This window comes from Lissotriton vulgaris, chromosome 7 (assembly GCF_964263255.1).
Source record: "Lissotriton vulgaris chromosome 7, aLisVul1.2, whole genome shotgun sequence".
In the NCBI taxonomy this organism is placed as follows: Eukaryota; Metazoa; Chordata; class Amphibia; order Caudata; family Salamandridae; genus Lissotriton; species Lissotriton vulgaris.
The window spans coordinates 791,006,106-791,031,828 of record NC_141695.1 but is presented as its reverse complement, the minus strand read 5'-3'; the positions used below and the strand labels follow the sequence as shown (position 1 = coordinate 791,031,828).

The window sequence follows — 25,723 nt, the reverse complement described above, 5'->3', positions numbered from 1 at the left end:
GGGAAGGCATTAGAATACTAAAAAGGAAGGATGTATTCTCGGATAAGTTAGGGACTCCTTTCCTTAGAAATCACGCAGCTCTAGGGGACAGACAAATAAAAATGATCAATCTGGGGAGAGGTACCAACGACGCCCTAGAAATCATGATAAGACCCAATGACCAAAGGTGGGATATGGAAGAAGTACTTGCTGGGAACAGATACAGAGAGCTGGCATATATGAGTAGTGAGGAAGATGGTTTTATGAGTGAGATCGACTAGGAAGCAGGAGCGCCGCACAGCCTATCAATAATGACCTGGAACATAAATGGGTACAATAGAATAGCGATACAGGAAGATTTTAAAAATATCTTGAAGAAAAACGATATTGTTTGTCTCCAGGAAACTTGGCTGTGTGGCGAAATCCCAGCTACGGTAGGTTTCACTCATTATGTAAAAGCCGCTAAAAAGAACACGGTGGGTAGACCTTCAGGGGGTTTGATGACGCTGATTTCTACAAGGATTGCCAAGGACATTGAACCCCTGGAACTACAGTGTAACTGGGCACAGGGCAATAGAGTGCGAACAACAAACAACATGTTGGGGGGTGAAAGCCTATGCATTATAAATGTATATATTCAGAAAGGGAAAGTAAATGAATATAAGGCAGACTTTGAACACTTAAAAACTGACCTAGATGGGGTGTGTAACCGGTTTCCAAAGGATGTGCTCGTAATATTGGGAGACTTCAACCATAAATTGAATCCTAAATCAATGGATTCTTGGTTGAAGGACTTGTTGGATGCATATAAAATAGAGCAGGCACAATTCCCCAGCTGTGAAACCTCAAGTAAAGATGATAAGCTCGGGCAACTGTTGGGGGTTATGGGATTTGTATGTACCAACGGTAGAAAGGAAGCAGACAGGCCTGCGAAGCGTACCTTTAAGGTAGGGCAACAAATGTGCCCCATAGACTATGTATTCATACAGGCCTGGCATTTCCACCTTATCAAACAGTTCGAAATTTTGGGGGTGGAGGGTAGTGATCACTATCCACTGCAGGTTGAACTTCAGGTAAATAGCCGCCCGCAAAGACAAAAAGTGTTATCAGTAGATGTAGAATATCCCAAGCGGTTAACAACACGAATCACAGAGGAATATATACAGAAACTAAGTGCATATCAGCTAACTGTGAATTTGGGTAACCTTGTACCAGAAGGAAGTATAGCCTGGTACGAGGGCATAATAAGGCAATTGGTGGAATGCCTCCGGATTAAGTTAAAGTGCAATAACCAAAAACCAGTAAATAATGCGACATTATACCCTAATAATAACAAACACTGGTTTGATGCCGAATGCCGCAAATTAAAGGCCGGAATTAGGAAACAAGAAAGACGACTCAGAGGTAACTATAGTGAGGAAGTGGTATCAGAACTTAAAAAAATGAAGCTAAAATATAAGTCAGTTATTAGAGATAAAAAAAGGTGTTTTAAGGACAAATGTTGGGATAATTTACTCGTGACAATTGAAGACAAAAATGTGAAAGGCTTTTGGAGGCTAATACAGGACTGTATGGGGAAAGCACAAGGGACCATGCAGTGCGCAGTGCCAGAGGACAAGTGGCTGGCCTATCTAGAGGAAATTTACGGGAAATGGCCAATGAGGGAGGGAATAATGGTAAATGCCTGGCCAGGAATAAGTGAAGAATTAAAAACTCATTTTCTCCCAGATCAAATTAGAACCATAATATCTAGACTAAACCTAACACGGGCAGCCGGCCCTGACAACCTGCCAGCTGTCATAATAAAAACAAACATAGAATGGTGGGCAGAGTTCCTTTCAAATATGTTTTTATGGATCCTAAATTCAGGTGAATTCCCTGCAAACTGGAAAGGGGCTATTGTTAGGCCAATCCATAAAAAAGGTGATGTAAACACCCCTAAAAATTACCGCTTAATAAACCTCTTGGATATAGGCGAAAAGGTATTTTCTAAGGTAATCCTAGGGATTCTAAAGGAGTGGGTGGAAGACAAACAGATAATACCCCCAGAGCAGGGGGGGTTCAAAGAAGGCCACTCAACGATTGACCATTGCTTTGCTCTGTGGTCCATCGCACGGAAGTCAATTGATCAGAGGAGTAATCTATTCTGCTGTTTCGTTGACTTCCGTGCAGCCTTTGATCTTGTGGACAGGGATCAGCTGTGGTCAACATTAATAGGGTATGAATTACAGGATGACCTGCTGGCCCTTGTCCAAGCATTACATACAGAAAATTGGGCACAGATAATATTGGACACGGATGGAGGACTGACCAGGAGAATCCCTATTGGAAATGGCCTAAGACAGGGGTGCGTTCTAGCCCCCCTGCTGTTCGCCCTGTTTTTAGCTGACTTACCCCAAGTATTAAGAGATGTCAGAGGGGCGAACCCGAAGTTGGGAGGAAGGCACATATCGTGCCTCCTTTATGCCGATGACCTAGTAATAATGGATCAAACGGAGATAGGCCTCCAGAGAAAACTCAATAGGTTTAAAGATTACTGTACGAGTAAAAAACTAGTGGTAAATATGGATAAAACCAAAATAGTATGTTTTGGGAGAAGGAAAGTGAAGTTCTCGTGGTATCTTGGCACAACCTTGCTTGAGAGGGTGACCAACTATAGATATTTGGGAATGTGGTTCTCAGGTAACCTGAAATGGCATACACACTTGCAAGCATTAAAAATAAGGGCACTGGCGTCGGTCAAAGGCCTAAAAAGCTTTAATAACACCTATGGTGAAAGGTCAGATAGACCGGTCTTAAAAGCTTATCAAGCAATGGTTCCCCCACAATTTCTGTATGGAGCCGAGGTTATTTATCTCAGTGGTAAGACCTCCTGGGATAGTGAAGAGGGAAATATATTAAAAAGCTTATTCGCTCTGCCAAAATCCTCTATGGTGCAGGCAGCACGACTGGAGCTGGGAATAACCTCCTGGGCTATTACAGTTTGTATGAGCCTTGTACGCTTCTGGCAGCGGTTGGGAGTAGGGGAAATTGCTAAAATCTCCCAATGGGCTAAGGAGGAAATTATCAATAGTGAGCTCCCCTGGGCAAAAGAGGTAAGAGCCTCAATAAGCAAGGCTTATGGGGTGCTAGATTTGAAGGTATGTTTGCCGCAAGACCCCATAATATTTGGGAAAAAAGAATTAAAGACTCAGGGGGTCAATATGTCCCGTAGTTATGACCGGGAATACCTTGCTCAAAAGACCTCGGTAGCACACATGAAAGTGGCTTGGGAGAGCAGTCAACACTTCCCTTACGTGGACCGGTTACCTAGTCATAGTCTGAGGCGAGAAGTCCTGAAAATGCGAATTGGCATAAACCCATGCTATGCAAATAACGGGGTTCGAAATTTAATGATAGGAAGTAATGGGAAATGCACTTGCACTTTAGGAACCTCCTGTGATATGTTACATATTTTATTAGATTGTACGAGATTTTTAGACTTTCGAAAGGAGTTTTTATGTCCGATTTTTAAAAAATATAAGATTACGCACAGAATGCAAGCTGCCACTCTTTTGGTGGAAATGGAGACTTTAGATATAGCCTGCGCGTTGGGGAAATATATGAACAAAGTTAGGTGGTTCCTCAAATGCGCAGAAGAACATGTATAGTGTAGCCCTTATCCCTGAATAAAGGTAGAGACACTAAGGGACAATAGTAGTAAAAACTGCATTCTGACGAAGGTATATATAGGAAATTTTAGCGATTTTAACAAATAAATGTTATAATACTCCGTTTTAAAAGGAACAAGAGAAGTTAATTTTCAAGTATCTTGAGGTGTAATTGTGGTTTTAATATTATCCTGTTATGCTGCTGCTCTTTTTCCTGTTGAATATTACCATGTTTTGCTGTTGTCCTTTCTCTTATCACGGAATGTGGAATGTACTTTTAAGGTTTTAACAAATCAAATAAAGTTTTGTTTGACTGAAAACTGGGGAAAAACTGAGGAAATGGTTGAGAGTAACTGACCCCTCCTCACTGTCCTGAATGACTGGAATATGGGGGCCAGAATCCAATCCATCCAATTCTTTGTATATTGGTTGCACCTTTGACTGGAAAACCCTGCCATTTGATCACATGTATTTTGATCGGGATAAAACCGATCACCTTGTTGTAACTTGGATAGGGAAATGACAGTCTTACAGAGTTCTCTCTTGGAATTCTTTGCCTTGTCAATCTTGCCAGTGTAGAACTATGTTTTAACCCCTTCGATGCTCATGACGGAACGGTTCCATCATGAGCATCGGTTGAGCTGTGCTCATGACGGAACGGTTCCGTCATGACCACACCCATTTTAGAGGATCCAGCACTGGAGGAAAATCTCCGTAGCAGCGATGAGGTTAACTTTACAGATAGCTACTTTATATTCTGTGAGAGATTTATTATAATTAAGCTTGCCTTCTATAGTGTAGTGCAGTCTCCATTCGCGTTCAACGCGCCTGCACTTTGATTTCAGGTCTTTCAGCTCTGCATTATACCAAGGAGCAGTAGGCTTATGTCTATGTTGGGAGACTGATCTTAAAGGGGCTAGTTCGACTATCACTTTTCTGATCCAATTATCATAATTAGCTGCATCCAAATTTGAATTATTAATAGGCAAGGGTTCAGTATTAGTTAGCCTCTGTGTAAAAGCCTCCTGATTAAAATTTCGCCAGGACCGTGCAGAGGTTCTGGATGAACTTTGTGCAAAAGAAGAAGGGATGATTTCAACTAGAAAATTTAAAATGATGGCCCTGTGATCTGTTCAAGTCAATGTCAGAATCTCATCAGTCTTTATATCAGGATAGTTAGTGAAAATTCTGTCCACTAAAATCACTATTAGGGTTGTCTGAATTAGTGCAAGGTGCTTGACTTAAATAAGTGCGCACAATAGACTAATCCGGCCTTCTACACAAACCATCTCTGGTCTTCCTACAATAAATGAATACTGGTGAGGTCCATATAGTAGCCTCTGCCTAAGATATATATTTTTTAAAGAATGTGATTTGTGACTAGCATATGTGAGTTGAATAGACCAGTGTCTTAACTTAGTTTTAGTCGCATCTAAATATGTCACTGCAAAGAATAGGCGGCTTTTGACTGTGTGTCCCACAGTAAACTGTGATCAATTATGAAAACAATGGTTGTGAACCCCCATATTTTATTTATAAGAGTGTTATGCAGGGGCGGTAATCTGCTATGGAAAACACGGGAAAGAATACTAAACCCTTTAAAATTAAAAAAGTTGTAAGACAGGGCTGTGTCCTCACTCCATTTCTTTTCTCACTATATACTAAGGAGTTAAATGAGGTGTTGAGTGAAAAATGTAAGGATGTACTGGTTGCTGCGGCATTACAATTGCCCATTATGCTTTACGCAGATGACACGTGTTTTACTAGCCAGAATGCCAATGTCCCTACAATGTTCCATCGGGACATACTCTGCTTATATAGTGAACCTTTGCCTGTATGTAGTGAATTAAAGTATTTTATGGTGGCTGTGGGCACTGGCTATAAAAAACAAATGAGGCTTAAAATAGAGGGCAGAAAGTTGGAAAGAGTAGAAACCTTTATGTATCTGGGGGTCCTAATTGACATTAAATTAAATTGGTCTGAGATGGTGAGAAATAGAGCAAACCTTATCTCAAAAAGCATAGCTGCATAGTGGATGTTTGCTAATTAACTAGGAAATAGGCCGATCCAAGTAATGCTGGAAATCTGCTCATAAAAAACAGTAGCTATAGCTACTTATGGTGCCATAATTTGGGGCACAGCACAAGTTTAGTCACTTCAAATGATAGAAGGCAGATTTGGAAAAATGTTACTGTCTATCCCTGGCTCGTGTTAAACTTACATTGTTCATAAAGAATTAGGCTTCCCTTATATTACTGACACCATTAAAATGGCTTTTTTTGATTGTCAATTTGGAAAAGGAATTCTATCCCATTAAATCAACTTGTGTAGAAAGACATCTTGACTCTTGATGGCACTTTCTCAATACCCTGGTTAGATTTTGTCAAACAATCTTCTTGTGACCTGGACTTGGTGGCTCTGTATGATACACTGTCTCAGTGTCTTTTTCTAAATCTAAAATCTGAAAGAAATAGTTAGCTATAGATTCCTTACCTTAGAATTACCCCTAGGCGTCAGACTGGATCCTTAAAGTTTTTTCGTCAACAGTACCTCTGCGCATCGAATGGTGGCGTCTGTCGGCTCCACGTTCTTCGTTGGCGTTGTGTCGCCGGGATGACGTCGCGGTAGCTACTTAGATTCCGCCCTTGCATGTTAACATCCGTACTTTCTTTTTCTGCGCCAGCCAGCTGAGATCCGAAGAGAGTGGTACCGCCAGTAATTTTTTGACTGAACTTTTTGAGCGACCTTTGTCGACGGCTCTTTGTCTACGACTCCTGGTACAGGTAGGGATGCCCGGCTTAAAGGTTTGCGGACCCTGTTGCCGACTGATGTCGGTTACGGATCCGCACCGCATGTGCCTCTTTTGCCTGGAGCGCGACCACGACCCTAAGTTTTGCTCCGATTGTCGGTCCATGGCTCTGAAGGCTTTGCGGGAGCGGTCCCGAAAGCTTCTTGAGCGGCGGCAGTCGGCTCCGCACCATTCGAGGTCGCGAGGGACCGATCGCGGAGCCATCGTCATTCTTCTAAGTCTTCGCACTCTGGGTCAGGTAAGTCGAAGCACAAGAAGAAGTCAACGAAGCATCGTCTCCCTTGAACTTCTCTCCTTAGGTCGTCTGACACGACGAGGGATGCCCGTTATGCCCCTCCCGCGACTCTGCGTGCGGAGCCTTATGAGTCGACTGAGTTTTCCTCCCTTCCCGGGACCCAGAGAGACTCCTGCCCAGCTTCGTAAGTTTTACTAGACGATGCACGCCACCTTTGGGCAGGCCGAACCCGCCTGCGCGCCTCCGTGTCCCCTAGACTCGGTTGGGGGTCCTAGGCCTTCTCCGCAGACCCCCCCTTGGAACCATGCCTAGATCTGAATTGGCGCCCATTGCCCTTATTACGCCTCCACCGGCGCCGCTTCCTCCGGCACTGTTACCGCATTCGCACAGGTCAGCCCCCCGGCTGGCGTCGACCACTGCCTCTTTTCTGATGTGGACCCGGACCGGCATCGTGAGATACCGGATCCAGCGCCACGAGGGGTTTTTGTGCCCCTGTTCACTCTTAGGGGTCCCTTTTAGTCCAGATTGGCACACAGAGGATGAGGAGGAGGAGGAGGACCGGGAGGTGTCAGGTGACCCTCTTACTGACCAGTTGGACAGTGAACAGGACTGGAGGGAGGAACTGGTGGATGCGAGTGGTCTGGACACCTCCCCTGACCTTGGCATGTTGTCTCCTCCTACTCTGGCTATGGAGGAGGGAATGTCATAAGCAGTGGTGTTGCATAGAGTGCCCGAGGCTCTCAACCTCGAACTCCCTACAGTGGCGGTCTGGACTAACCTCTTTACGGAGGTGCTTCAACCGCGAGCGAACTCTATGGAGTCCCTGCTGCTGTTTAATGAAGCCCTTACCGACGTCCTTTTGGGCCCCTGCTCCAGACCCAACACGGGGGCTCCCATGGATAGGATTATTGCCCAATGCCCCCGCCCGGCTCCGGGTGATCCCACTTTCCTCTCCCAACACCCCACCCCTGAGAGCTTGGTGGTCCAAGCCTCTGCCTCCAAGAGTGCATTCCCTACACCTCCACCAAGAAGATGGATCATCTTGGGAAGAAGATTTTCTCTTCCGCCAGCATGGGGTAAACACTGCATGTCTATTGGGCCGTTATTCTCACTCTGTGTGGGATACGGTTGCGCAGGTGTTGCCTCAGTGGCCGGAGGAGCCCCGGACAGTGCTCTCCCAGGCTATTGCCGTCCAGAGGGATGCGGCGAAGTTTACCATCCATTGTGGGCTGGATACCGCCGACTCTCAAGGCATGACAATTTCTACGTCGGTAGCCCTTCGCCGCTACTCCTGGATGTTATCGACTGGCTTATCTAGGGATTTCCAGAATACTCTCATGGACATGCCCTTTGATGGCCGTTGCCTTTTTGGTGACAAAACGTACAACGGTCTAGAGCGTTTCAAGGACTCGCAGGCTACAGCCAAGACAATGGGCCCCTCCTGCCACATTGCGCAATCTGCTTTTCGCCCCTTTTGTGGCTATGGAAGGGGTGCCCCACTACGTTCCTCCCTGAGCCACAGGCCGACGCAAGTTCCCCAACCTTCACGAGGCCAGGGACGGGGGAACCACCGTCGTCGTTCAGCGGGCAGGCCAGTCCACCAACTCCCCCTCTGCAGCAAACTCCAAGCCTTTCTTAGTCTGACATTTATGGCCAACCAAACGCCAGTGGGAGGCAGGATCCGTCATCACTTCCCCCCACTGGCGCACTATCACATTGGACAGGTGGGCTTTGCAAATAGTCCGAAGGGGCTACTCCCTCCCCTTTGAGGCTACCCCTCCAGCCATCCCACCCCAGTACCACTGCATGTCGGAGGATCACCTGGGCCTTCTCCAGCAGGAAGTTATGGCTCTCCTGGCCAAGGGAGCCATCAAGTGCCTACCTGTCCCAGAAGTCGGTTGTGGTTGTTACTCCCACTACTATTTGGTGCCCAAGAAACACAAGGGCGTGCGTCCTATCTTGGATCTCAGGAACGTCAACTGCTTCCTCCGGAAGGAGAAGTTCAAAATGTTGACACTCGCTCAGGTCCTCTCTGCCCTCGACCCTGGAGACTGGTTGGTAGCGTTGAACTTGTAGGACGCTTATTTTCACATCCCTGTCCTGCCGGCTCACCGGTGTTACCTGCGGTTCACGGTAGGTCACAAGCACTTCCAATTTACCGTGCTCCCCTTTGGTCTTACCAGCGCCCCTCGGGTGTTCACAAAAGGGATGGTGGTGGTCGCAGCTCATCTGCGCAGATCAGGGGTTCCAGTTTTCCCCTAACTCGACGACTGGCTGTTGAAGACGGGCTCTCCCCAGACTGTCGTCTCCCACCTCCAGACTACGGCCAACCACCTGCATTTACTGGGGTTTTCTATCAATGTGCCGAAGTGACAGCTAATCCCCTCTCAGAAGCTCTTCTTTATCAGAGCGGTTCTGGACACCACACGGTTTCGGGCTTATCCTCCTGAACAATGAGTCTGGGATATTCGGGCTATGATTCTGATCAGCATGACTGTGAGGCTGCTGGGCCTCCTGGCCTCCTGCATCATGCTGGTTGATCATGCCAGGTGGCATATACAGTCTCTGCTGTGGGACCGGAAATTTCAGTGGGTACAGCATCAGAGGAATCTGTCCAATTGCTTCCCGATATCGGAAAGTACTGCACGTCAACTGCAGTGGTGGCTCACAAACCAGGATTGGGTCAACGACAGATCCCTATCCCTTCCCCAACCAGAGCACACAGTGGTGATGGACGCATCCCTTCAGGGATGGGGCGGACACATGGGAGAGGCGAAGATCAGAGGCCTCTGGTCTCCGGCGGAGTCCAGGCTCCACATCAACCTTCTGGAGCTCCGGGCGATTCGTCTTGCACTGAAGGCATTCTTTCCCTCTGTTCGGGGAAGACTACTGCAGGTGTTCACAGACAACACCACCGCCATGTAATACTGCAACAAACAGGGCGGGGTGGGGTCATGGACCCTATGTCAGGAGGCCCTTCGCATCAGGACATGGCTGGAACATCAGGGCATTTCCCTGGTGGTTCGACAGCTGGCCGGTTCCCTGAACGCCAGGGCCGAAAAACTCAGCTGCAAGTGCATGATGGATCACAAATGGTGTATTCACTCGGAGGTACAGCAAGGTCTCTTTCAACAGTGGGTAGAGCCTTGGTAAGATCTATTCACCACTGAAGAGAACGCACAATGTCAGCAATTCTGCGCGTTGGAATTTCCAGGGCTGCACTCGTTAGGCAACGCTTTTCGTCGTGAGAGGAGCTGCGGTCTATTGTACGCCTTTCCGCCTATACAACTTCTGTCCAGAGAGCTGAAGAAGATCAAGCGTGATTGGGCCCAAGTCATTCTTGTAGCTCCAGATTGGGCACAAAGAGTCTGGTATCCTAAGCTGCTCAACATGGCCATCGATCCTCTGATCCGACTGCCTCTTCAGGAGGATCTTCTGCCTCAGCAGGGGACGGTCCTCCACCCGAACCTGTCCAACCTCCACCTCCTTGCATGGAGATTGAGCGGCAACAGTTTACGTCATTTGACTTGCCTTTCAAAGTTTGTGATGTAATCTTGGCAGCAAGGCGTTCCGCCACTAAGAAGGTATACGCCTGCCGGCGGAACACATTTGTGGCATGATGCACAGCAAAGGCTGTGGATCCCCTTTCTGCCCCTCTTTCTGAGGTTTTCTTGTTCCTTCTCTCTATGGCCCAGCAGAGCTCTGCTCTGTGTACTATCAAGGACTATCTTTCTGCCATTTCTGTCTTTCTTCTGCTTCCTGATCAGCCATCTCTCTACAAGTCCCCAGTTGTAAACCGTTTATTAAAAGGCATATCACATCTCTTTCCTCCTATTCCCTTTGTTATGCCTCATTGGGACTTGAATCTGGTCTTAACCTATTCAGGACCTGCTGACCCACAGGAGACATATCAAGACCTGGCAGTTCGAGCAGTAGCTGCTATCTCGTCACCCTAATCGCCTTGAGACCCTCATGGGCGAGTAGTGCGCTATGCAAATGGATTGATTGATTGAATGTGCGCTCCCTTAGAGCCGCTTCACAACTGTCCTTTCCTTTGAAGCTTTTAACTCTTAAGACTGCATTCCTGGTGCCCATCACATCTGCCAGAAGAGGGAGTGAGCTCCAGGCCCTTTCATCAAAGCCTCCTTTTCTGTCTGTGCATCTGGACAATGTTGTCCTTAGGACTCGTCCGTCCTTCCTTCCAAAGGTTGTCACCCCTTTCACATTGGGCAAACCATCACTTTGCCCACCTTCTTTCCACCTCCGCAACCTTCGAAAGAGGAAGAGAGGCTGCACCGTCCGGACCCAAAACATGCGCTTTTTATTTGGAACGCACAAAAAAGTTCCAGGTGGATGGCCAGCTCTTTGTTGGCTACGTGGGTGCCAAGAAGTGTCAGGCCGTACTCAAACGGACTATCTCCAAAGGGGTCATTTTGTGTATCAAAGCCTGTCATTCTTAGCAAAGAAGGAGCCTCCAGTGGGGCTGCGCACCCATTCCACCAGGGTGACGACAGCCACTACTCCTTTGGACGAGGAGTTCCTCTAAATGACATCTGTCAGGCAGTTACGTAGGTATCACTGTACACGTTTACGAGACACTACTGCCTTGACAGCCAAGTCCAGAGAGATGGCTTCTTCGGCCGTTCTGTTCTCCAGTACTTTCTGGTGTGAACTTGGTTTGCAGACCCACCTCAGGGGTTAGTATTGCTTGTGCAGCTATTCTAAGGTAAGGAATCTATAGCGAACTGTTTCTTACAGATGAACAAGTTACTTACCTTCGGTAACGATATATCTGTAAGAGACATTAGTTAGTGATCGATTCCTTACCGTCCGAACCCATCCTTCCCATTCTGCGAACTGATTTCTAGGGTTAAAGTCTTCCCTTTCAGGGCCCTAGTTTCAATGCACTAGTGGTCAGTATCTTACATGGCTCTGCCTTCCTGGCGCGGAAAGTCGTTTACAGAACTGACGTCCGCACGCGAGGGCGGCATCTAAGTAGCTGCCGCAAGGTCATTCCAGCGACATTATGCCAATGACGGACGCGTAGCCGACCAACGCCACCATCCGCGCAAGTTGCTGCTGACGAAAAAAACTTTCCTGATTCAGTCTGATGCCGGGGGGGTAATTCTAAGGTAAGGAATCTATAACTAACCTATGTTTCTTACAGATAGATCGTATCCGAAGGTGAGTAACTTGTTCTTCAAAGAGCTGTTTTTAGCCAAAAACTGGCAAGATGAATGGCAAAAAAATCAAGCAGCAATGTCAGTAAAAAAAGTATCGGGTAATCTGTCCCCCGTCTCTCCCCCAGTGAGGCTGGAGTCGTATCTTTTATTTCTAATATCCAGCATTGTTTCCTTTTGATAAGATTTAGTTTCAATTATATCCCCTTGACGCTGGATTTTCCGGCACAGGTATATTTGGAAAATCGGTTATCCTTTTGCCCTTGTGATGGTATTTCTAAGAAGTCTATTGCTCGTATTTTATTCTTTTGTTGTTTCATGAGGCAGAGAGGAAAAAACGTATCTTATTTATTTATTTATTTTTGGTTTTGTAATGCGCATGGCTGCCTCACCAATGAGGTGTCCCAGCGCAACCAGAGACCAGAAACCGGAGCAAAAGGAGAGCACCGTAAAAGATTAAACAATAATCAAAGGGAAAAGCCAGGTCTTTAAGGCTTAATGGTTCGGAGAGGCTGGGAGCGAGTTCCAAAGTTTCGCTGCCAGATAACAGAAAGAGCGACCTCCAGCACTCGCTTTCCAGACTTGAGGAACATGGACCAGCGCGAGATCAGCGGAATGCATCGAACGCCCCGGCACATAGAGCTCCAGCAAATGGAGTAGCCCTGCTGGGGCCTGATGTGTCAGAATCTTATGTGAATAACATAATGCCTTCATTTCAATGCGCTTTTCAACAGGCAGCCAGTGGAGTTTAGGGAGCACATGCGCCACCGAGCAGGTTCTAGGCAATGCAACCAAAAGCTGTGCCGCCGCGTTCTGAATCCTCTGCAGGCGCTTGATGCTCGCCATATTTGCGCCCAAGTAAAGAGAAATACCATTGTCCAATCTGGACAGAATGGATGCCTGGACAATGGTCTGGCGAACCTTGGGAGGGAAGAAACCTAACAACGGTCTTAAGCCTTGCAACAGCCCAAAGCAGACCCCAGTGACGGCTTTCATTTGTTTATAGAAGGTCAGGCCATTATCAAACCACACACCCAAGTTCTTTACAACCTCCTTAGGGAGAGGGGCGGGTTTGAGGCGATCCGGCCAGCACTGCTCAGATCATAACTCCTGATCCCTACCGAACAACAGAATCTCCGACTTGCTGGCGTTTAACTGTAAACAATTTGCCGCCATCCAGTCGGAGACGGGCAGGAGATCGTCCTTGAACTTACCCAGATTGGTGTTGCATTTCTTCGAAAAAGCAATCACCAATTGGGTGTCGTCAGCGTATGCCACCAAGGGCAGCTCTCTGCCCTTTGCCACCTCCGCCAGGGGTCTAACATACATGTTGAACAAGAGTGGACTTATACGGAGCCCTGCGGCACCCCCCGATTCATGGCAAACTCCTGGGAATTAAAAGGAGGAACTGAAACCTGGAAGGACCTGTCCTCTAGAAAGGACCGAATCCAGGCCAAGGCCACGTCTCTAATCCCAACTTCCAGGAGGCGTTGCAGAAGTATTTCATGGGAGACGGTGTCAAATGCGGCACTTAAGTCCAAAAGGACCAGTGCCGCCGAGTCCCCCACAATTGGCTGCCCCGAACTGCTTCCGACGCAACCAATAACGCAGACTCGGTACTGTGCCTAGGTCGGAAACCATGCTGTGAAGGATCAGAAATGGCTGAACAAGTTTAGCATACGGTCTCATATCAAAGCTCTTACAGTAATTCAACAACTGGAATCGCCATATATATGCTTGGTGACTGCATCTTTCCCACAGGCTGCCATAAGGTCGAGAACGGCTGTTAGCCTAGGATGTGCCCAGTAAGAATTCACCAACATACTGTATTTGGCCATCAGCCTAGTTCTTTGCGAAGTTAGAGTTATCGTTTTGAATTTATATGAATGCAATTGACTTTCCATTGTTCATTGGGTCATCATCCTCTTCGCTCATTTAAACTGGTCCCTCCTGGGTTTGTTATGTCATTTAGAATTGTGAGCAAGTTCTTAATTGATTATCTCTCTTAAAAAAAGTGTTGTATTTAATGGTTATTTTAACCCCTTAGACATTGTAATTGAGACTGAAATGAAGTGAAAGATATTTAACAGAAACAAAATTGTTTGTACTTTTTATGCATTCTTCTTTTTAATGCGAAATAAAGTTGATATTGCTTTGATTGATTTAAATCTTGCTCTAGTCATGTTTACCTGTGTGTTTTAAATTACAATTGATTTTAACGTAATGTTTTTACAATATGAGGCTAGATTTTAACTGAGTGATGAATTGTTTTCAATTAATTTTCTGATGTTTGAATTACTTTTTAGTTTGGAAACTGTGATAATATTTTTGTTTGATTTTATGTTTTGTACTTTTGTGGATTTTATATGAAACCAACTAAAGTTCTCTGCTGACTGACTGACTTTACTCGTGGTGTATTTGTACCCACCAGGTTACCCCGGACACTGTGCTGCGACTCACTCTCCCTGAAATTCATGGAGACTTTGAGGAAGAGCGAGACTACTCTCTGGAAGAGTTGAAGGAGTTAATGAATAAGTTGATGCTTATGTCTGGGAAAGGGAACCAGCGTAATGAGGAAGTGGAGATGTTCTCTGTGGTGAGTAAGTTGCACTTCGACAACACAAGTGTAAAGACACTCCGTTGCAGCGACAGTGCGATTCTGTCACAGTGCAGACACCATTTTGCCACTTTTTATACTACCACCGTCCTTGTGTCCACTTCATAGGCTAGTTAATCTCAACTCCTCTTGTTTGATCAGGAGGGGGGTGGTTTAATGTTTAGCATGTAGTGAGTGAAGTTCATATATGGAAAACAGTGAAGGAATGAGAAGCGAAAATCATAATGCACTTGATCTGATATGGACAAAAACATTTCTTGCAACTCTGTAACATGCAACGTTTGAAATCAAGTGCGTATCGCACTACCACCTATCTATGTCGCCTATAAGTGATCTGTGTTTGCACTGATTTAGGCCACCAAGCTTTTGCCAGAGCGAATATTCTGTCTCCTAGAGTGCTCCAGCAGCTGAAGGAGCATGCTTGACTTCTCCAGCTGCTGGGGATATGCTTAAGCAATGATAAATATAGAAAAGCTCATGCACCACTGCGTAGGAGGAACAACACGCAAATGCAACTATACCTATCACATGTTCGATGTGAGCTTATACATAAAAAAATCCACAAAATGGAAAAAAATGTAGGGCAATATGGTTTATTTATACTTGTCAAATCTTGTCTGTAAAACTCATAGATTTGCAAATGTTATCTGCTGATTCAAACTAACTTTTTGCCTGGGTTGTCAGAGTAGAGCGATCATCTCTCTAAAATTCAAGTCACAAAAATTAGTACAGTATTATGTTTCACTAACAGGAATTAAAAGCATGTAGCCTGAATATTTAAAAGGAATTTATCAACTGCATCAACACAAAAACCATATTCTTTGCCCATGTGTTTTAAGCAATATATTTCCTAATAAAAGCCATGTCTTGCAAGATGTCTTGTATGATGATTGGTTAGTTCTGGAATCTTGAGTTAGGAATCCCCATCTTATTTATATTCCGCATTTGCTACAGTACATCTTAGATGACGGATCATCATATATTCTGGAAATGTTTGGTTTCTTGCATTCTTCTCAGCATACTTACATCTGCCTCTGTAGTCCTGAGTCTTGCTGCTGCTAGAGTGGCTACAACATTAGACCAATGTTACTGGAACATGAAAGTTCTTCTTGAAACTCCTCTTCATCGCATGATCATTGGGCATGGGCAGACTAATGCCCAATATTATTGTGCCTAGAGCTGGCCGCAGTAGGCCTTTTCTTCGAGATCTCAATGAGTTAGGAGGCAGTATGGAGTATGAAGAGACTGGATCCTAAGTGATTTAATAGTAACAGTCTCATCAGAAGTGGTACTCCTGGCACTTCCATCCGAAAGAGACTATTACTAATAGATTCCTTACCTTAGAGATATCCCCAGGCGTCAGACTGGATCCAGAGAAATTTTCTTCAGCAGTACACCTGCGCGTCGGTTGATTCCTCGTTTGTTGTTGGTTTCGTGATCACCGAAATGATGTAGGGGTATCTATTTGCTCCTGCGTGCTGACGTCAGTTCTTTCTTTTTCTGCTCAGATCAATGGGAGAGAGAGGACTAGATAGGCTAGACCGTATCCCCTGAATTATATGTAAATATCAATAAGGACTAGCTAGAGAAGGAATTTAGGAGACTCAGGTAGGTACGTCAATATGTAGGGAAAAGCATTGTTTTCCTTATAAAGCCCTCACCCACCGACCTAGTCGGTGGCATGCTTCATCATCGGGCCCACCACAGTGGCACCGAATGTGCCCTGGGTGTGCTTCAACGCCAGGAGACTGCGGAGCTGGTATATTGCTGAGTGTGCAGTGAAAAGGGTGAGAAGGTGAAAGGTTAAAAACTATACAGACGGTCCCAGCACCCGAGGGTTACTTACTTTTAATAAACTGGGCCTCTGTTAGCGAATAAAAGGCAGGTAGACGTAATTGAAGTATGAATTATGACCTCCAACGTCTAGTGTGGTCTACATGTTTCAGCCAGTGCCTTTGTTTAAGCTGGCTTTCCTCAGGACCATTTATTTATGTGAGAAGGTGCAAATTAAATTAAAAAATAAACTTGAGTGGTTGTGTAGTTCTTTGACGATGTGTAGCGCACGCTAAGGCGCTATAACTGTTAGAGGGGGATTCCCTCAAGCTTGACTACAGATAACACATAGGACAAAGACAAGACGTACATGGTAGAGTCATGTTAATATAGTATATTGTTGTACTTTAAAATGCCGGCATATAAGGTGGTGAACGACCTATAATGGGCTATGGTGATTTCAGGCCAGTTTCATGAAATAGGTGAGAATTCTAGATAAAACCGTTAGTGTTTGGTGGTGGGCTAGAGAGCGTATTTACAAGGTGAGGTACAGGTAAGTATAATGCTAGGTCCTCACTCTGTTTTATCTTGTAAAAAGCTTCAAGGGTCGCCTGGCAGAGAAAGAGACCCTGTTGGGATGAGAGTTTGGTCAAAATGTATCCAACCTGTAGGGAGAAAGAGTGGTGGCTTACCCCAGTTGTAGCTGTAGTTTTACTCACAAGTATTTCGATCTGGTTCCTCCTTGGACCTATTCGTCCTTCCGCGGCGCCCGTTATGGAGGAAGGGGCCGCTGGTCTCTGTTTTATACATTCTAATTGATTGGTATCACCTGTATGAGGTAGAAAGAGAGGGAGGGGTGCGCGCTAATCGCCATGTCATTGCTTCCCTGTTGTGCCCATGCGCTGTAGAGTAGTGCGCGATTTGCGCATGCGCTGAAGAGTGGTACGCGATTCGGAGAGAGCAGTACCCTTAGTAACTTTTTTGACTAGTGTGTTTCCACTTGTTTTTCGACATCTTTTTCGAGTTCTGGTGCATGCATGGATGTCATATCAGCGGTCCGGCTTCAAGCCCATTAACTCTTGTCAAAAGCTGATGTCAGTCACGGATCCGGTCCTCCTGTGCCTTTGGTGACTGTAGCGCGACCACGACCCAAGGTCATGCACTGGACGTTTTTGCGTGAGCGGTCCCGAAAGCTTCTGGAGGCCCACACCACTTGAGGTCCCGGTCAGAGCGAGGTCGCTGGACCGGTCGCTTAGTCTCCCCCATCACTCGTCATCAAAGTCTTCGTCTTTGGATAAGTCGAAGCACAAGAAGGCGAAGAAACACAGTTGCTCTTCGCCTTCTCATCTTCTGCCGACTGACAGGACGCGGAAGCTCGTCGACCTTTGGCTTCGCCCGCGGAGCCTACTGGGACGGCACCGAGCTTCCTAGGAGCCAGAGCGTCCCCTACTAGCTTTGTGCCTTTTACGAATCCTGCCACTCCTTTGGGCAGCCCGACGCCGCCGGCACACCTTTGGGCCCTGCAGACCCGGTTGGCGGCTCTATGCCTTCGATGCCGGAAGCTCAAACCTCACGACACCTCCTCTGCCACCGATTCCTTTGACGCCAGTGCCGGTCATGTTGATTAGGGGATTTATAGAGCACGCGAATGCCCGTGGGCATCTTGGCGCTGATGATCTGACTGCAGAAGTGAAAGAGCCTAGCTGTGGATAGTGCTGGTCTAAACTGAGAAAAGCCAGGTTTTCAGGTTTTTCCGAAAGGCCATCAGAGAGGGGCTGTTTTTTAATTCCATTGGAAGCTTGTTCCATGTTTTTGCTGTATTTGGTGGAAACTTCTTCCCCCCCAGCGTAGTTGTTTAAATCTGGGGGTTATGAAAAGTTTAGTATTACTTGATCTGAGTGTCCTGGATGGTTCGTATGGTTTTCGATTTCTCTTTAGGAAATGAGAACCCGATTTATGCAGTGTTTTGTAGGCCAGACACGCTGACTTGAACTGGATCCTTTTATCTATAGGGAGCCAGTGTAAACCTCTCATTTTTTTGGGCTACTGGTTCGAACCTAGGAATGTTCAGTACCAGCCGTGCTGCTGCGTTCTGCATCCGCTGGAGCTTTGCTAGTAGCTGTTTTTGTAAGCCTGCATACAGAGCGTTTCCATAATCTAATTTTGAAAGGACCAGCAAGGTGACCAGGGTTTTGCATGTGTCGGTGGAATGTATGGCAACAGCTTCCTGATTAGTTTTGTGCCTCTGTTCTCCCCTGACGTTCCATATTGCCCTGACTGCCAGCCAGAGGAAGGGGAGGAGGACTGTTAGGGGTCTGTTGACGCGTGTGATAGACCAGCTGGAGGAGCCGGACTGGAGAGAGGAGTTGGGGGGTAGCGTGGTCTGAATACTTCCCCAGACCTTAGCATGATTTCTCCCCCTACCGTGGCAACGGAGTAGGGAGCCTCCTATGCTGTGATGTTATGTAGGGCGGCTGAGGCCTTGGGCTTTGAGCTTCCTTTGGCATTCAGGACGAACCTCCCGACTGAGATGCGTTAGCGGTCAGCAGTTTCCTCGGATCCCCAGCTGCCGTTCAATAAGGCACTCACAGATATCATTCTAGGCTCTTGGTCGAGGCCTAGCACAGGGGCTCCTGTGGATAGGATGATTGCCAGACACCACCACCTGGATCAGGGCAACCCATTTTACTCTCCCAACACCCTACCCCGAGACCTTGGTGGTCCAAGCCTCAACATCTAAAGGCACGTTCCCTGTGCTCCCCCAGATAGGGAATCCAAGAAGTTGGACCATCTTGGGAAAAAGATGTTCTCTTCCACCAGCACCACTGCATGTCTCTTGGGCCGTTACACCCACCCTGTGTGTGATATGGTTGCGCAGGTGCTGCCGCAGTGTCCGGAGGAGGCCCGGGTCACACTCGTCCTTGCAGTTATAGAGGGAAGAGATGCAGCAAAGTTCGCCATCCGCTGTGGGCTGGACAACGCCGACTCGCTGGGTAGAACAATCTCTTCGTCAGTAGCCCTAAGACGCTACGCATGGCTGAGATCCACTGGCTTTCCTGGGGATATTCGATCGACTCTTTTGGGCATGCCCAGTGATGGCCGTCGTCTGTTTGGAGACGAGGCGGATCATGTTCTCGAGTGCTTCAAGGATTCTAAAGCTAGGTTCAGATCTTGGACCTCGCTGCCACTTTTCTCGTCCTGTGCAGTCTTCCTTTTGCCCCTATCGTGGCTATGGAAGGGGTGCCTTCCACGTTCCACCCAGGGCCACAGGCCGGCTCAAGCTACCTAGCCTCTGCGCGGCCGGGGACGTGGGACCCAACGCCATGGGTCTGGGGGCCAGCGAGTGGGCCAGTCCACTAGTGCCCCCTCTGCAGCACCCTCTAAGCCGTCCTAATCTGACATTGCAGGGTCTCCAGTTACCAGTGGGCAGGAGGATCCGCCATCGCCTTCCCCACTGGCACAACATCACGTTGGACAGGTTGATTTTGCAGATAGTGCAGTAGTGCTACTCCCTCCCCTTCGAGACTACCCCTCCATCTGTGCCACCTACCCTCTATCGCATGTTGGAGGATCACTTGGCCCTTCTATTTCAGGAAGTTACGGCTCTCTTGGCCAAGGGAGCTATTGAGCGAGTCCATGTCCCAGAACTAGGTTGTGGTTGTTACTCCCACTACTTCCTGGGGCCCAAGAAAGGCAAAGGCCTGCTTCCTGTCTTGGATCTCAGGGACGTCACCCGCTTCCTCCGGAAGGAGAAATTCAAAATGTTGACATTGGCTCAGGTTCTGTCTGCCCTCGAACCGGGAGACAGGATGGTAGTGTTGAAAGCTTACTTTCGCATCTCGGTCTTGCCTGCCCACAGGTGTTACCTATGGTTTACGGTAAGCCAAGAGCTTAACCAGCGCCTCTCGGGTGTTCACAAAAGTGATGACGGTGGTCGCAGCTCATCTGTGCAGATCAGGGGTTCCAGTCTTCCCCTGTTGCGACGACTGGCAGTTCAAAGCGGGCTTGCCCCAGTCTGTCATCTCCCACCTCCAGACTACCGCGGACCTACTGCACTCGCTGGGTTTCACTATCAACATGCGGAAGTTACAACTGATTCCTTCTTAGAAGCTCCTTTTCATCTGAGCGATGCTGGACACAGTACAGTTTTTTGCTTATCCTCCCGAGCATCGAGTCCAGGATATTTGGGCTATGATTTCGATCTTTCAGCCTCTATCCTGGGTTTCGGTCAGAATGATCCTGAGGCTACTGGGCCTCGTGGCCTCCTGCATCCTGCTGGTGGACAATGCCGGTGGCATATGTAGTCTCTGCTGTGCAACCTGAAGTTCCAGTGGGCAAAGCATCAGGGGAGTCCAATTGCATCCAGATCTCGGAGGGCACTGCTCAACAATTGCAGTAGTGGCTCACAAATCTTGATTGGGTCAATGACCGATCCCTCTCCCTTCCCAAACCGAAGCACACAGTGGTGACGGATGCGTCCCTCCTGGGATGAGGTGGCCACATGGGAGAGGCTGAGTTCAGAGGCCTCTGGTCTCTTGCGGAGTCCAGGATCCACATCAAGCTTTTGGAGCTCTAGGCGATCCGACTTGCACTGAATTCATTTCTTCCCTCTGTCCGGGGAAGTGTGGTGCAGGTGCTCACAGGCAATACGACCTCCATGTGGTACTGCAACAAACAGGGCGGGTGGGGTTGTGGACCCTATGTCAGGAGGCTCTGCGCCTCTGGACATGGGTGGAACATCAGGGCATGTCCCTGGTGGTTCAACACCTGGAAGGCGGACAAACTCAGCCTCTGGTGCATGATGGATCAAGAGTGGCGTCTTCACTCGGAGGTGGTGCAAAGCCTCTTTCAGCAGTGGGGAGAGCCTTGGTTAGATCTATTTGTCATCAAAGAGAAGGCACAATGTCAGCAGTTATGCGCATTGTAATATCAAATGCGGCACTCGCTAGGCAACGCTTTTCGCCTCGAGTGGAGTTGCAGGCTTCTATACACCTTTCTACCAATACCACTTCTACAGAAAGTGCTGAAGAAGATCAAGTGCAACCGGGCCCAAGTCATTCTTGTGGCTCCGGACTGGGCATGAAGAGTCTGGTATCCTGAGCTCTTCAACATGGCTATCGATCATTCAATCAGACTGCCTCTTAGGGAGGATCTTCTGTCGCAGCAGCAGGGTACAGTCCTCCACCCGAACCTGTCCAGCCTCCACTTCCTTGCGTGGAGAATGAGCAGCGACAGTTGACAGCTGTTTACCTTCCTCCTGAAGTCTGTAATGTCAACTTGGCAGCCATGCGTCCCTCCACTAAAACGGTATATGCCTGTAGATGGCACAAATTTGTGGCATGTTGCACAGCAAAGGCTGTGGATCCCCTCTCTACCCCCCTTTCAGAGGTTCTCCTCTTCATTCTTTGTTTGGCCCAGTAGGGCTCTGCTCTGGGCACCCTCAAAAGGCTATGTTTCGGCCTTTTTGGCCTTTCTTAGCCTTTCTGATCAGCCTTCTCTATTCAAGTCCCCTATTCTAAATAGATTTCTTAAGGGCATCACTCATCTCTTTCCTCCTATTCGTTTCCTTGACGTAAATAATTAATTTACTCTCTTAATTTCTATGCAGGTAAGTACTTAATCAATAATAACTCAGTTCGGAAAGAAAAAAACAGAGTCCGTGGTGTTAGAGTTCTTAGGGCTTTTATTCCTTAAAAAGGAATGGTCATGACCAGGATATCTGATTCTGACCACCACAGGGGTGTCAGAAGGGATAGAGCGCTCCATTTTATTAACAGTACATAGCTTATATACTTAATTCATGTCATAAGCAACAGTGCAGGAGGCGTAACAGCTGAGAGAAGACAAGATAACAGTATACGCGTGGTACTAGTACGTAATCAAGAGGCGTGAACTAGGCGTGAACTGGAGGTGTGTGCTAGAAACGTCACAGGTAGGTGTCACAAAGGGGTGGCACTAACCGAAATGTTGCAATGTCAGCAGAAATTGGAAGCTTGGATGCGCGCGCAGCTGCATGACGTGTAAATGACGTGAAGCTGGAGGGTGCAGGGGATTTGACATTCAAACTGACGGAAAGAGACAGAAGTCTGGCATGTCAGATCAACTTGTACTTTTATCATATCTGATATATGGTGTTGTAGGAACTAAGCTATCTGGGCGGAAAGGTCTCTGGGGCAGAAGTTATTCTATACTGACTGAGAGTGCGTGTATAAGCGCCTGAGTGTCTGCAGGAGAAGCGTGGGGGCATGGGCCTTCCATGGGAGCATGGTAACAGAGGCTATGAATTACTTGAATTAATTGCACAGAGACAGGCCGGCCCTTTGGCTCTGCAGCTGGGAGGATGTTTACTTAAACTAGTAGGCAGGAATGCATTTTCGAGGAGCAGATCAGATAATTTGAAGGTTGAAGTCAGTCTTGGCAGAAAACAGGCTGAGCTGAGCGCGAGGGGCCGCGCTGGAAGTAAGTCAGAGTTCACGGGTACAGAGGCAGCCTGGGCTGAGGCCCTCGGAGTCAGAAGCCAGAAAAGAGGCTCGGTGGCAGAAATTCAGGGCCTACTCAGCTAGAGCTGAAAAACAGAGAAGTACACCACAAAAAGACATTAGCATGGCATACTTAGGAACGGACTATTCAACCCATCCAGGGTGGGTCTGAAAGAGGACATATTAACGTTAGACGCAAACGTATTTGCGTCTTCATAGCTGACACAGGAGGGAAGTTACATGTACTTTAAGCTTGATACATGGAGTCGGTGGGGTACACGATAGGGAACATAACATGACCAAAATTTATATTTCCTCATTCCCTCCTTGTTCCCTACGGACCCTTCATGAAATCTCGATCCTCATGAATCTATCAGTTTGTTCTTGTAGCATCATTTGCTCATCTTTCTTTCTTTGGCGGTTTGAGAGGAAACTGGAATGTTCAATGCAGGATGTGGCACACAGTCCACAAATCGCTGGCCCACACTGTAGGCACAGGCAGCAACTGAATACTATGACTAGGCCAATGCCTAGGAAGGATAGGATCTTCCATCCCCAAGCAGTTAACGTTGTCCAGAACCAACCGGACCAAGTCCAGGTGCCTGGATTCTGATGTATCAGATTTGCAATTTTATGGAGACGGGTAATAGCTTTGTATACAGATGGCGCGTTTTCTGGGATGAAAACACAGCAACTTGACCCGATGACCTTACAAGCTCCACCTCGATCTGCCAAGATGACGTCAATCACAAGACGATTTTGAAGGACAACAATCCGCATAGCAGACTGTTCCTCTGTTATGTTACCTAAAGCGGAAGCGGTTTCATGTACTACTGCTTCAAGTGTTCTAGTTAATCTACGTATTGTTTTACTATTTTGGACGGGGCCTACAAAGAAAAAGAATCCTTTATTAAAATCTGTATATTGCTCCCATGCCGTTTCAGTATAATCGACAAGCGGGAGGTCTCTTCGGACTCTATTGTTTACTAGATTTGGATTACGATGGTAATCAGGGGGAGCTAAGAAAACAGGGGGCAGAAGGAAAGCAAGATAACCGGTACCATCCCAATCTGGTGGTAGACTTATGTATGCGGTATGGCCACAAACAAAATATGTATGTCGTCTAGCTCGAAATGAGGACCTACCCTCATCAGTGAATTCGACTACAGTAGTACATTTACTATGACCTAAGTGTACTGAACCCTTCTTTCTAACACAGAGGTGACCGGTGACTGGTAATACTGACATGGCAGGAAGGGCGGGTGCAGCTTCGGATTCAACAACAAGAATCATAAGGTTTTCTGTGTAATTTCCTAACCCATATACTTCATTTTCTAGATCAGTTCCTACAGAAACATATTGACCTTTACTATCAGGGTAACAGGCGTAGAATAGGACTGAATTCAGGTTTCCCCAAATCCATTTCCCTTCGGGGGTAGCGGCAATCTCGGGATCTAAAGTTTTAAGTAAGTTATTAAGTATTTTAAACCATGCACCACAAGAGCCATTATGCGAGAATGGATACGGAAAAAGAGGCAGGGCTCCCTGGTATTTCTGGTGGGGAGGGAGTCGGCCACATACCCAGCAATTGGTAGCATTGCTGGTCTGGTGAGAGTGGTGTAACATACTAATGAATGTATTGTTGCGCAGCGCAAGTCTGTAAGAAAGCTCGTGTGGAGGCAATTCACTAAAAGAATGTTCAGCAGATACATTGTAAACAGAATGTTCACGCCTGAAAATAGGCCAGTAGATAGGTAGCAAAATGCTAGCAATAATAATTAAAACACTCAGAATAAACATGATTATTAGTGTCACTATACAGTGACTACGAAGTGATTTACAATATGCACTTTTTTTGAATCGTCTCTCTCTCTCTCTATCTCGATCTAGGGGATACATGTCAGAAACTATTTAACCGATTCACCTAGGGGAGGACTTAAACAATTAAACTGTCTGACTTGCTAGATCGGAGTTTCGACCTGTACTCCTCTTGGGGAGTTTTTTCTCGTTCAGATACTGTAAAGTCTTTTGGCTCGACACAGTCTTTGGTGGGGGTGGACGAGTCTCGGTCTGGTTTTAGTTCATGAAATCGTTTCACATGACTCGTATGAACCCACCCCTTTCTCCCTTCAATCTTTACTGCAGTCCTTGTGGTGAGAAGAACGGTCTTCGGGGATTTCCAGCGGGGCTCCAGCGGACTCTTCCTGTCGAAATTGCGCACCAGGACTAGATCACCAGGACGGACATCGTGCGGCTTTACATCGGTGTTGTCGGGGAAGGCTGCGGCAACCTGTGAACGACATGATTGGAGTGCAGACATCAAGGAGGCAAGGTAATCTGTCAACATGTTACAATCAACATCAGTGATTTTCTTCGGAATGGGCGTCCCCCACATATTCGGTGGTCTGCCAAAGACCACCTCGTACGGGGATAGCCCTGATCTCGAATGGGCAACCATTCTCATATAGAACAGTGCCACGGGCAGGGCGACTATCCAGTCGACCCCTTTCTCTTGACATATCTTTGCAAGGCGTATTTTTAGTGTCTGATTATGCCTTTCTACCAGGCCTGCGGCTTCGGGATGTCGGACACAATGGAATTTCCACTGGTATCCTAGCAGTAAAGAAACTTGCTTCATTAACTCGGACGAGAAGGGCTGTCCGTTATCTGAGTATACGACACGGGGCAAACCGTACCGTGGGAAGAATTCACGAACCAACTGGCGGGCAGTGGTCGGAGCAGTGTAATCTGGGACTGGGTATGCTTCGGTCCAACGGGACAGAGCACAAACAACTACAAGGACGTATTTAAAACCTCGACAACTGTTCATCTGGATATAATCCATCTGGAGGACTTCAAAAGGGTGATCGGGAGGATGAAATCCACCTTGCTCTACAGGGACGCTTTTTCCTGGATTGAACTGACAACAGATCATGCAAGTACGCACTTTCTGTTTCGCTGCTGCTCGTAAGTGTTTATTGTTCCAGAGATTTTGTAAACT

General features: G+C 47.1%; 1 protein-coding gene across 1 annotated transcript in view; it reads left to right on the top strand.

The window, feature by feature from the left end:
• The window catches only part of RNF213 (ring finger protein 213), a 2,876,335-nt gene that overhangs the window by 1,567,503 nt on the left and 1,283,109 nt on the right, over positions 1–25,723 (top strand). Inside the window, exon 23 of the mRNA XM_086931045.1 lies at positions 14,285–14,449. Within this exon, the coding sequence (XP_086787171.1) occupies positions 14,285–14,449 (165 nt within the window). The remainder of the gene's footprint in view (positions 1–14,284; positions 14,450–25,723) is intronic.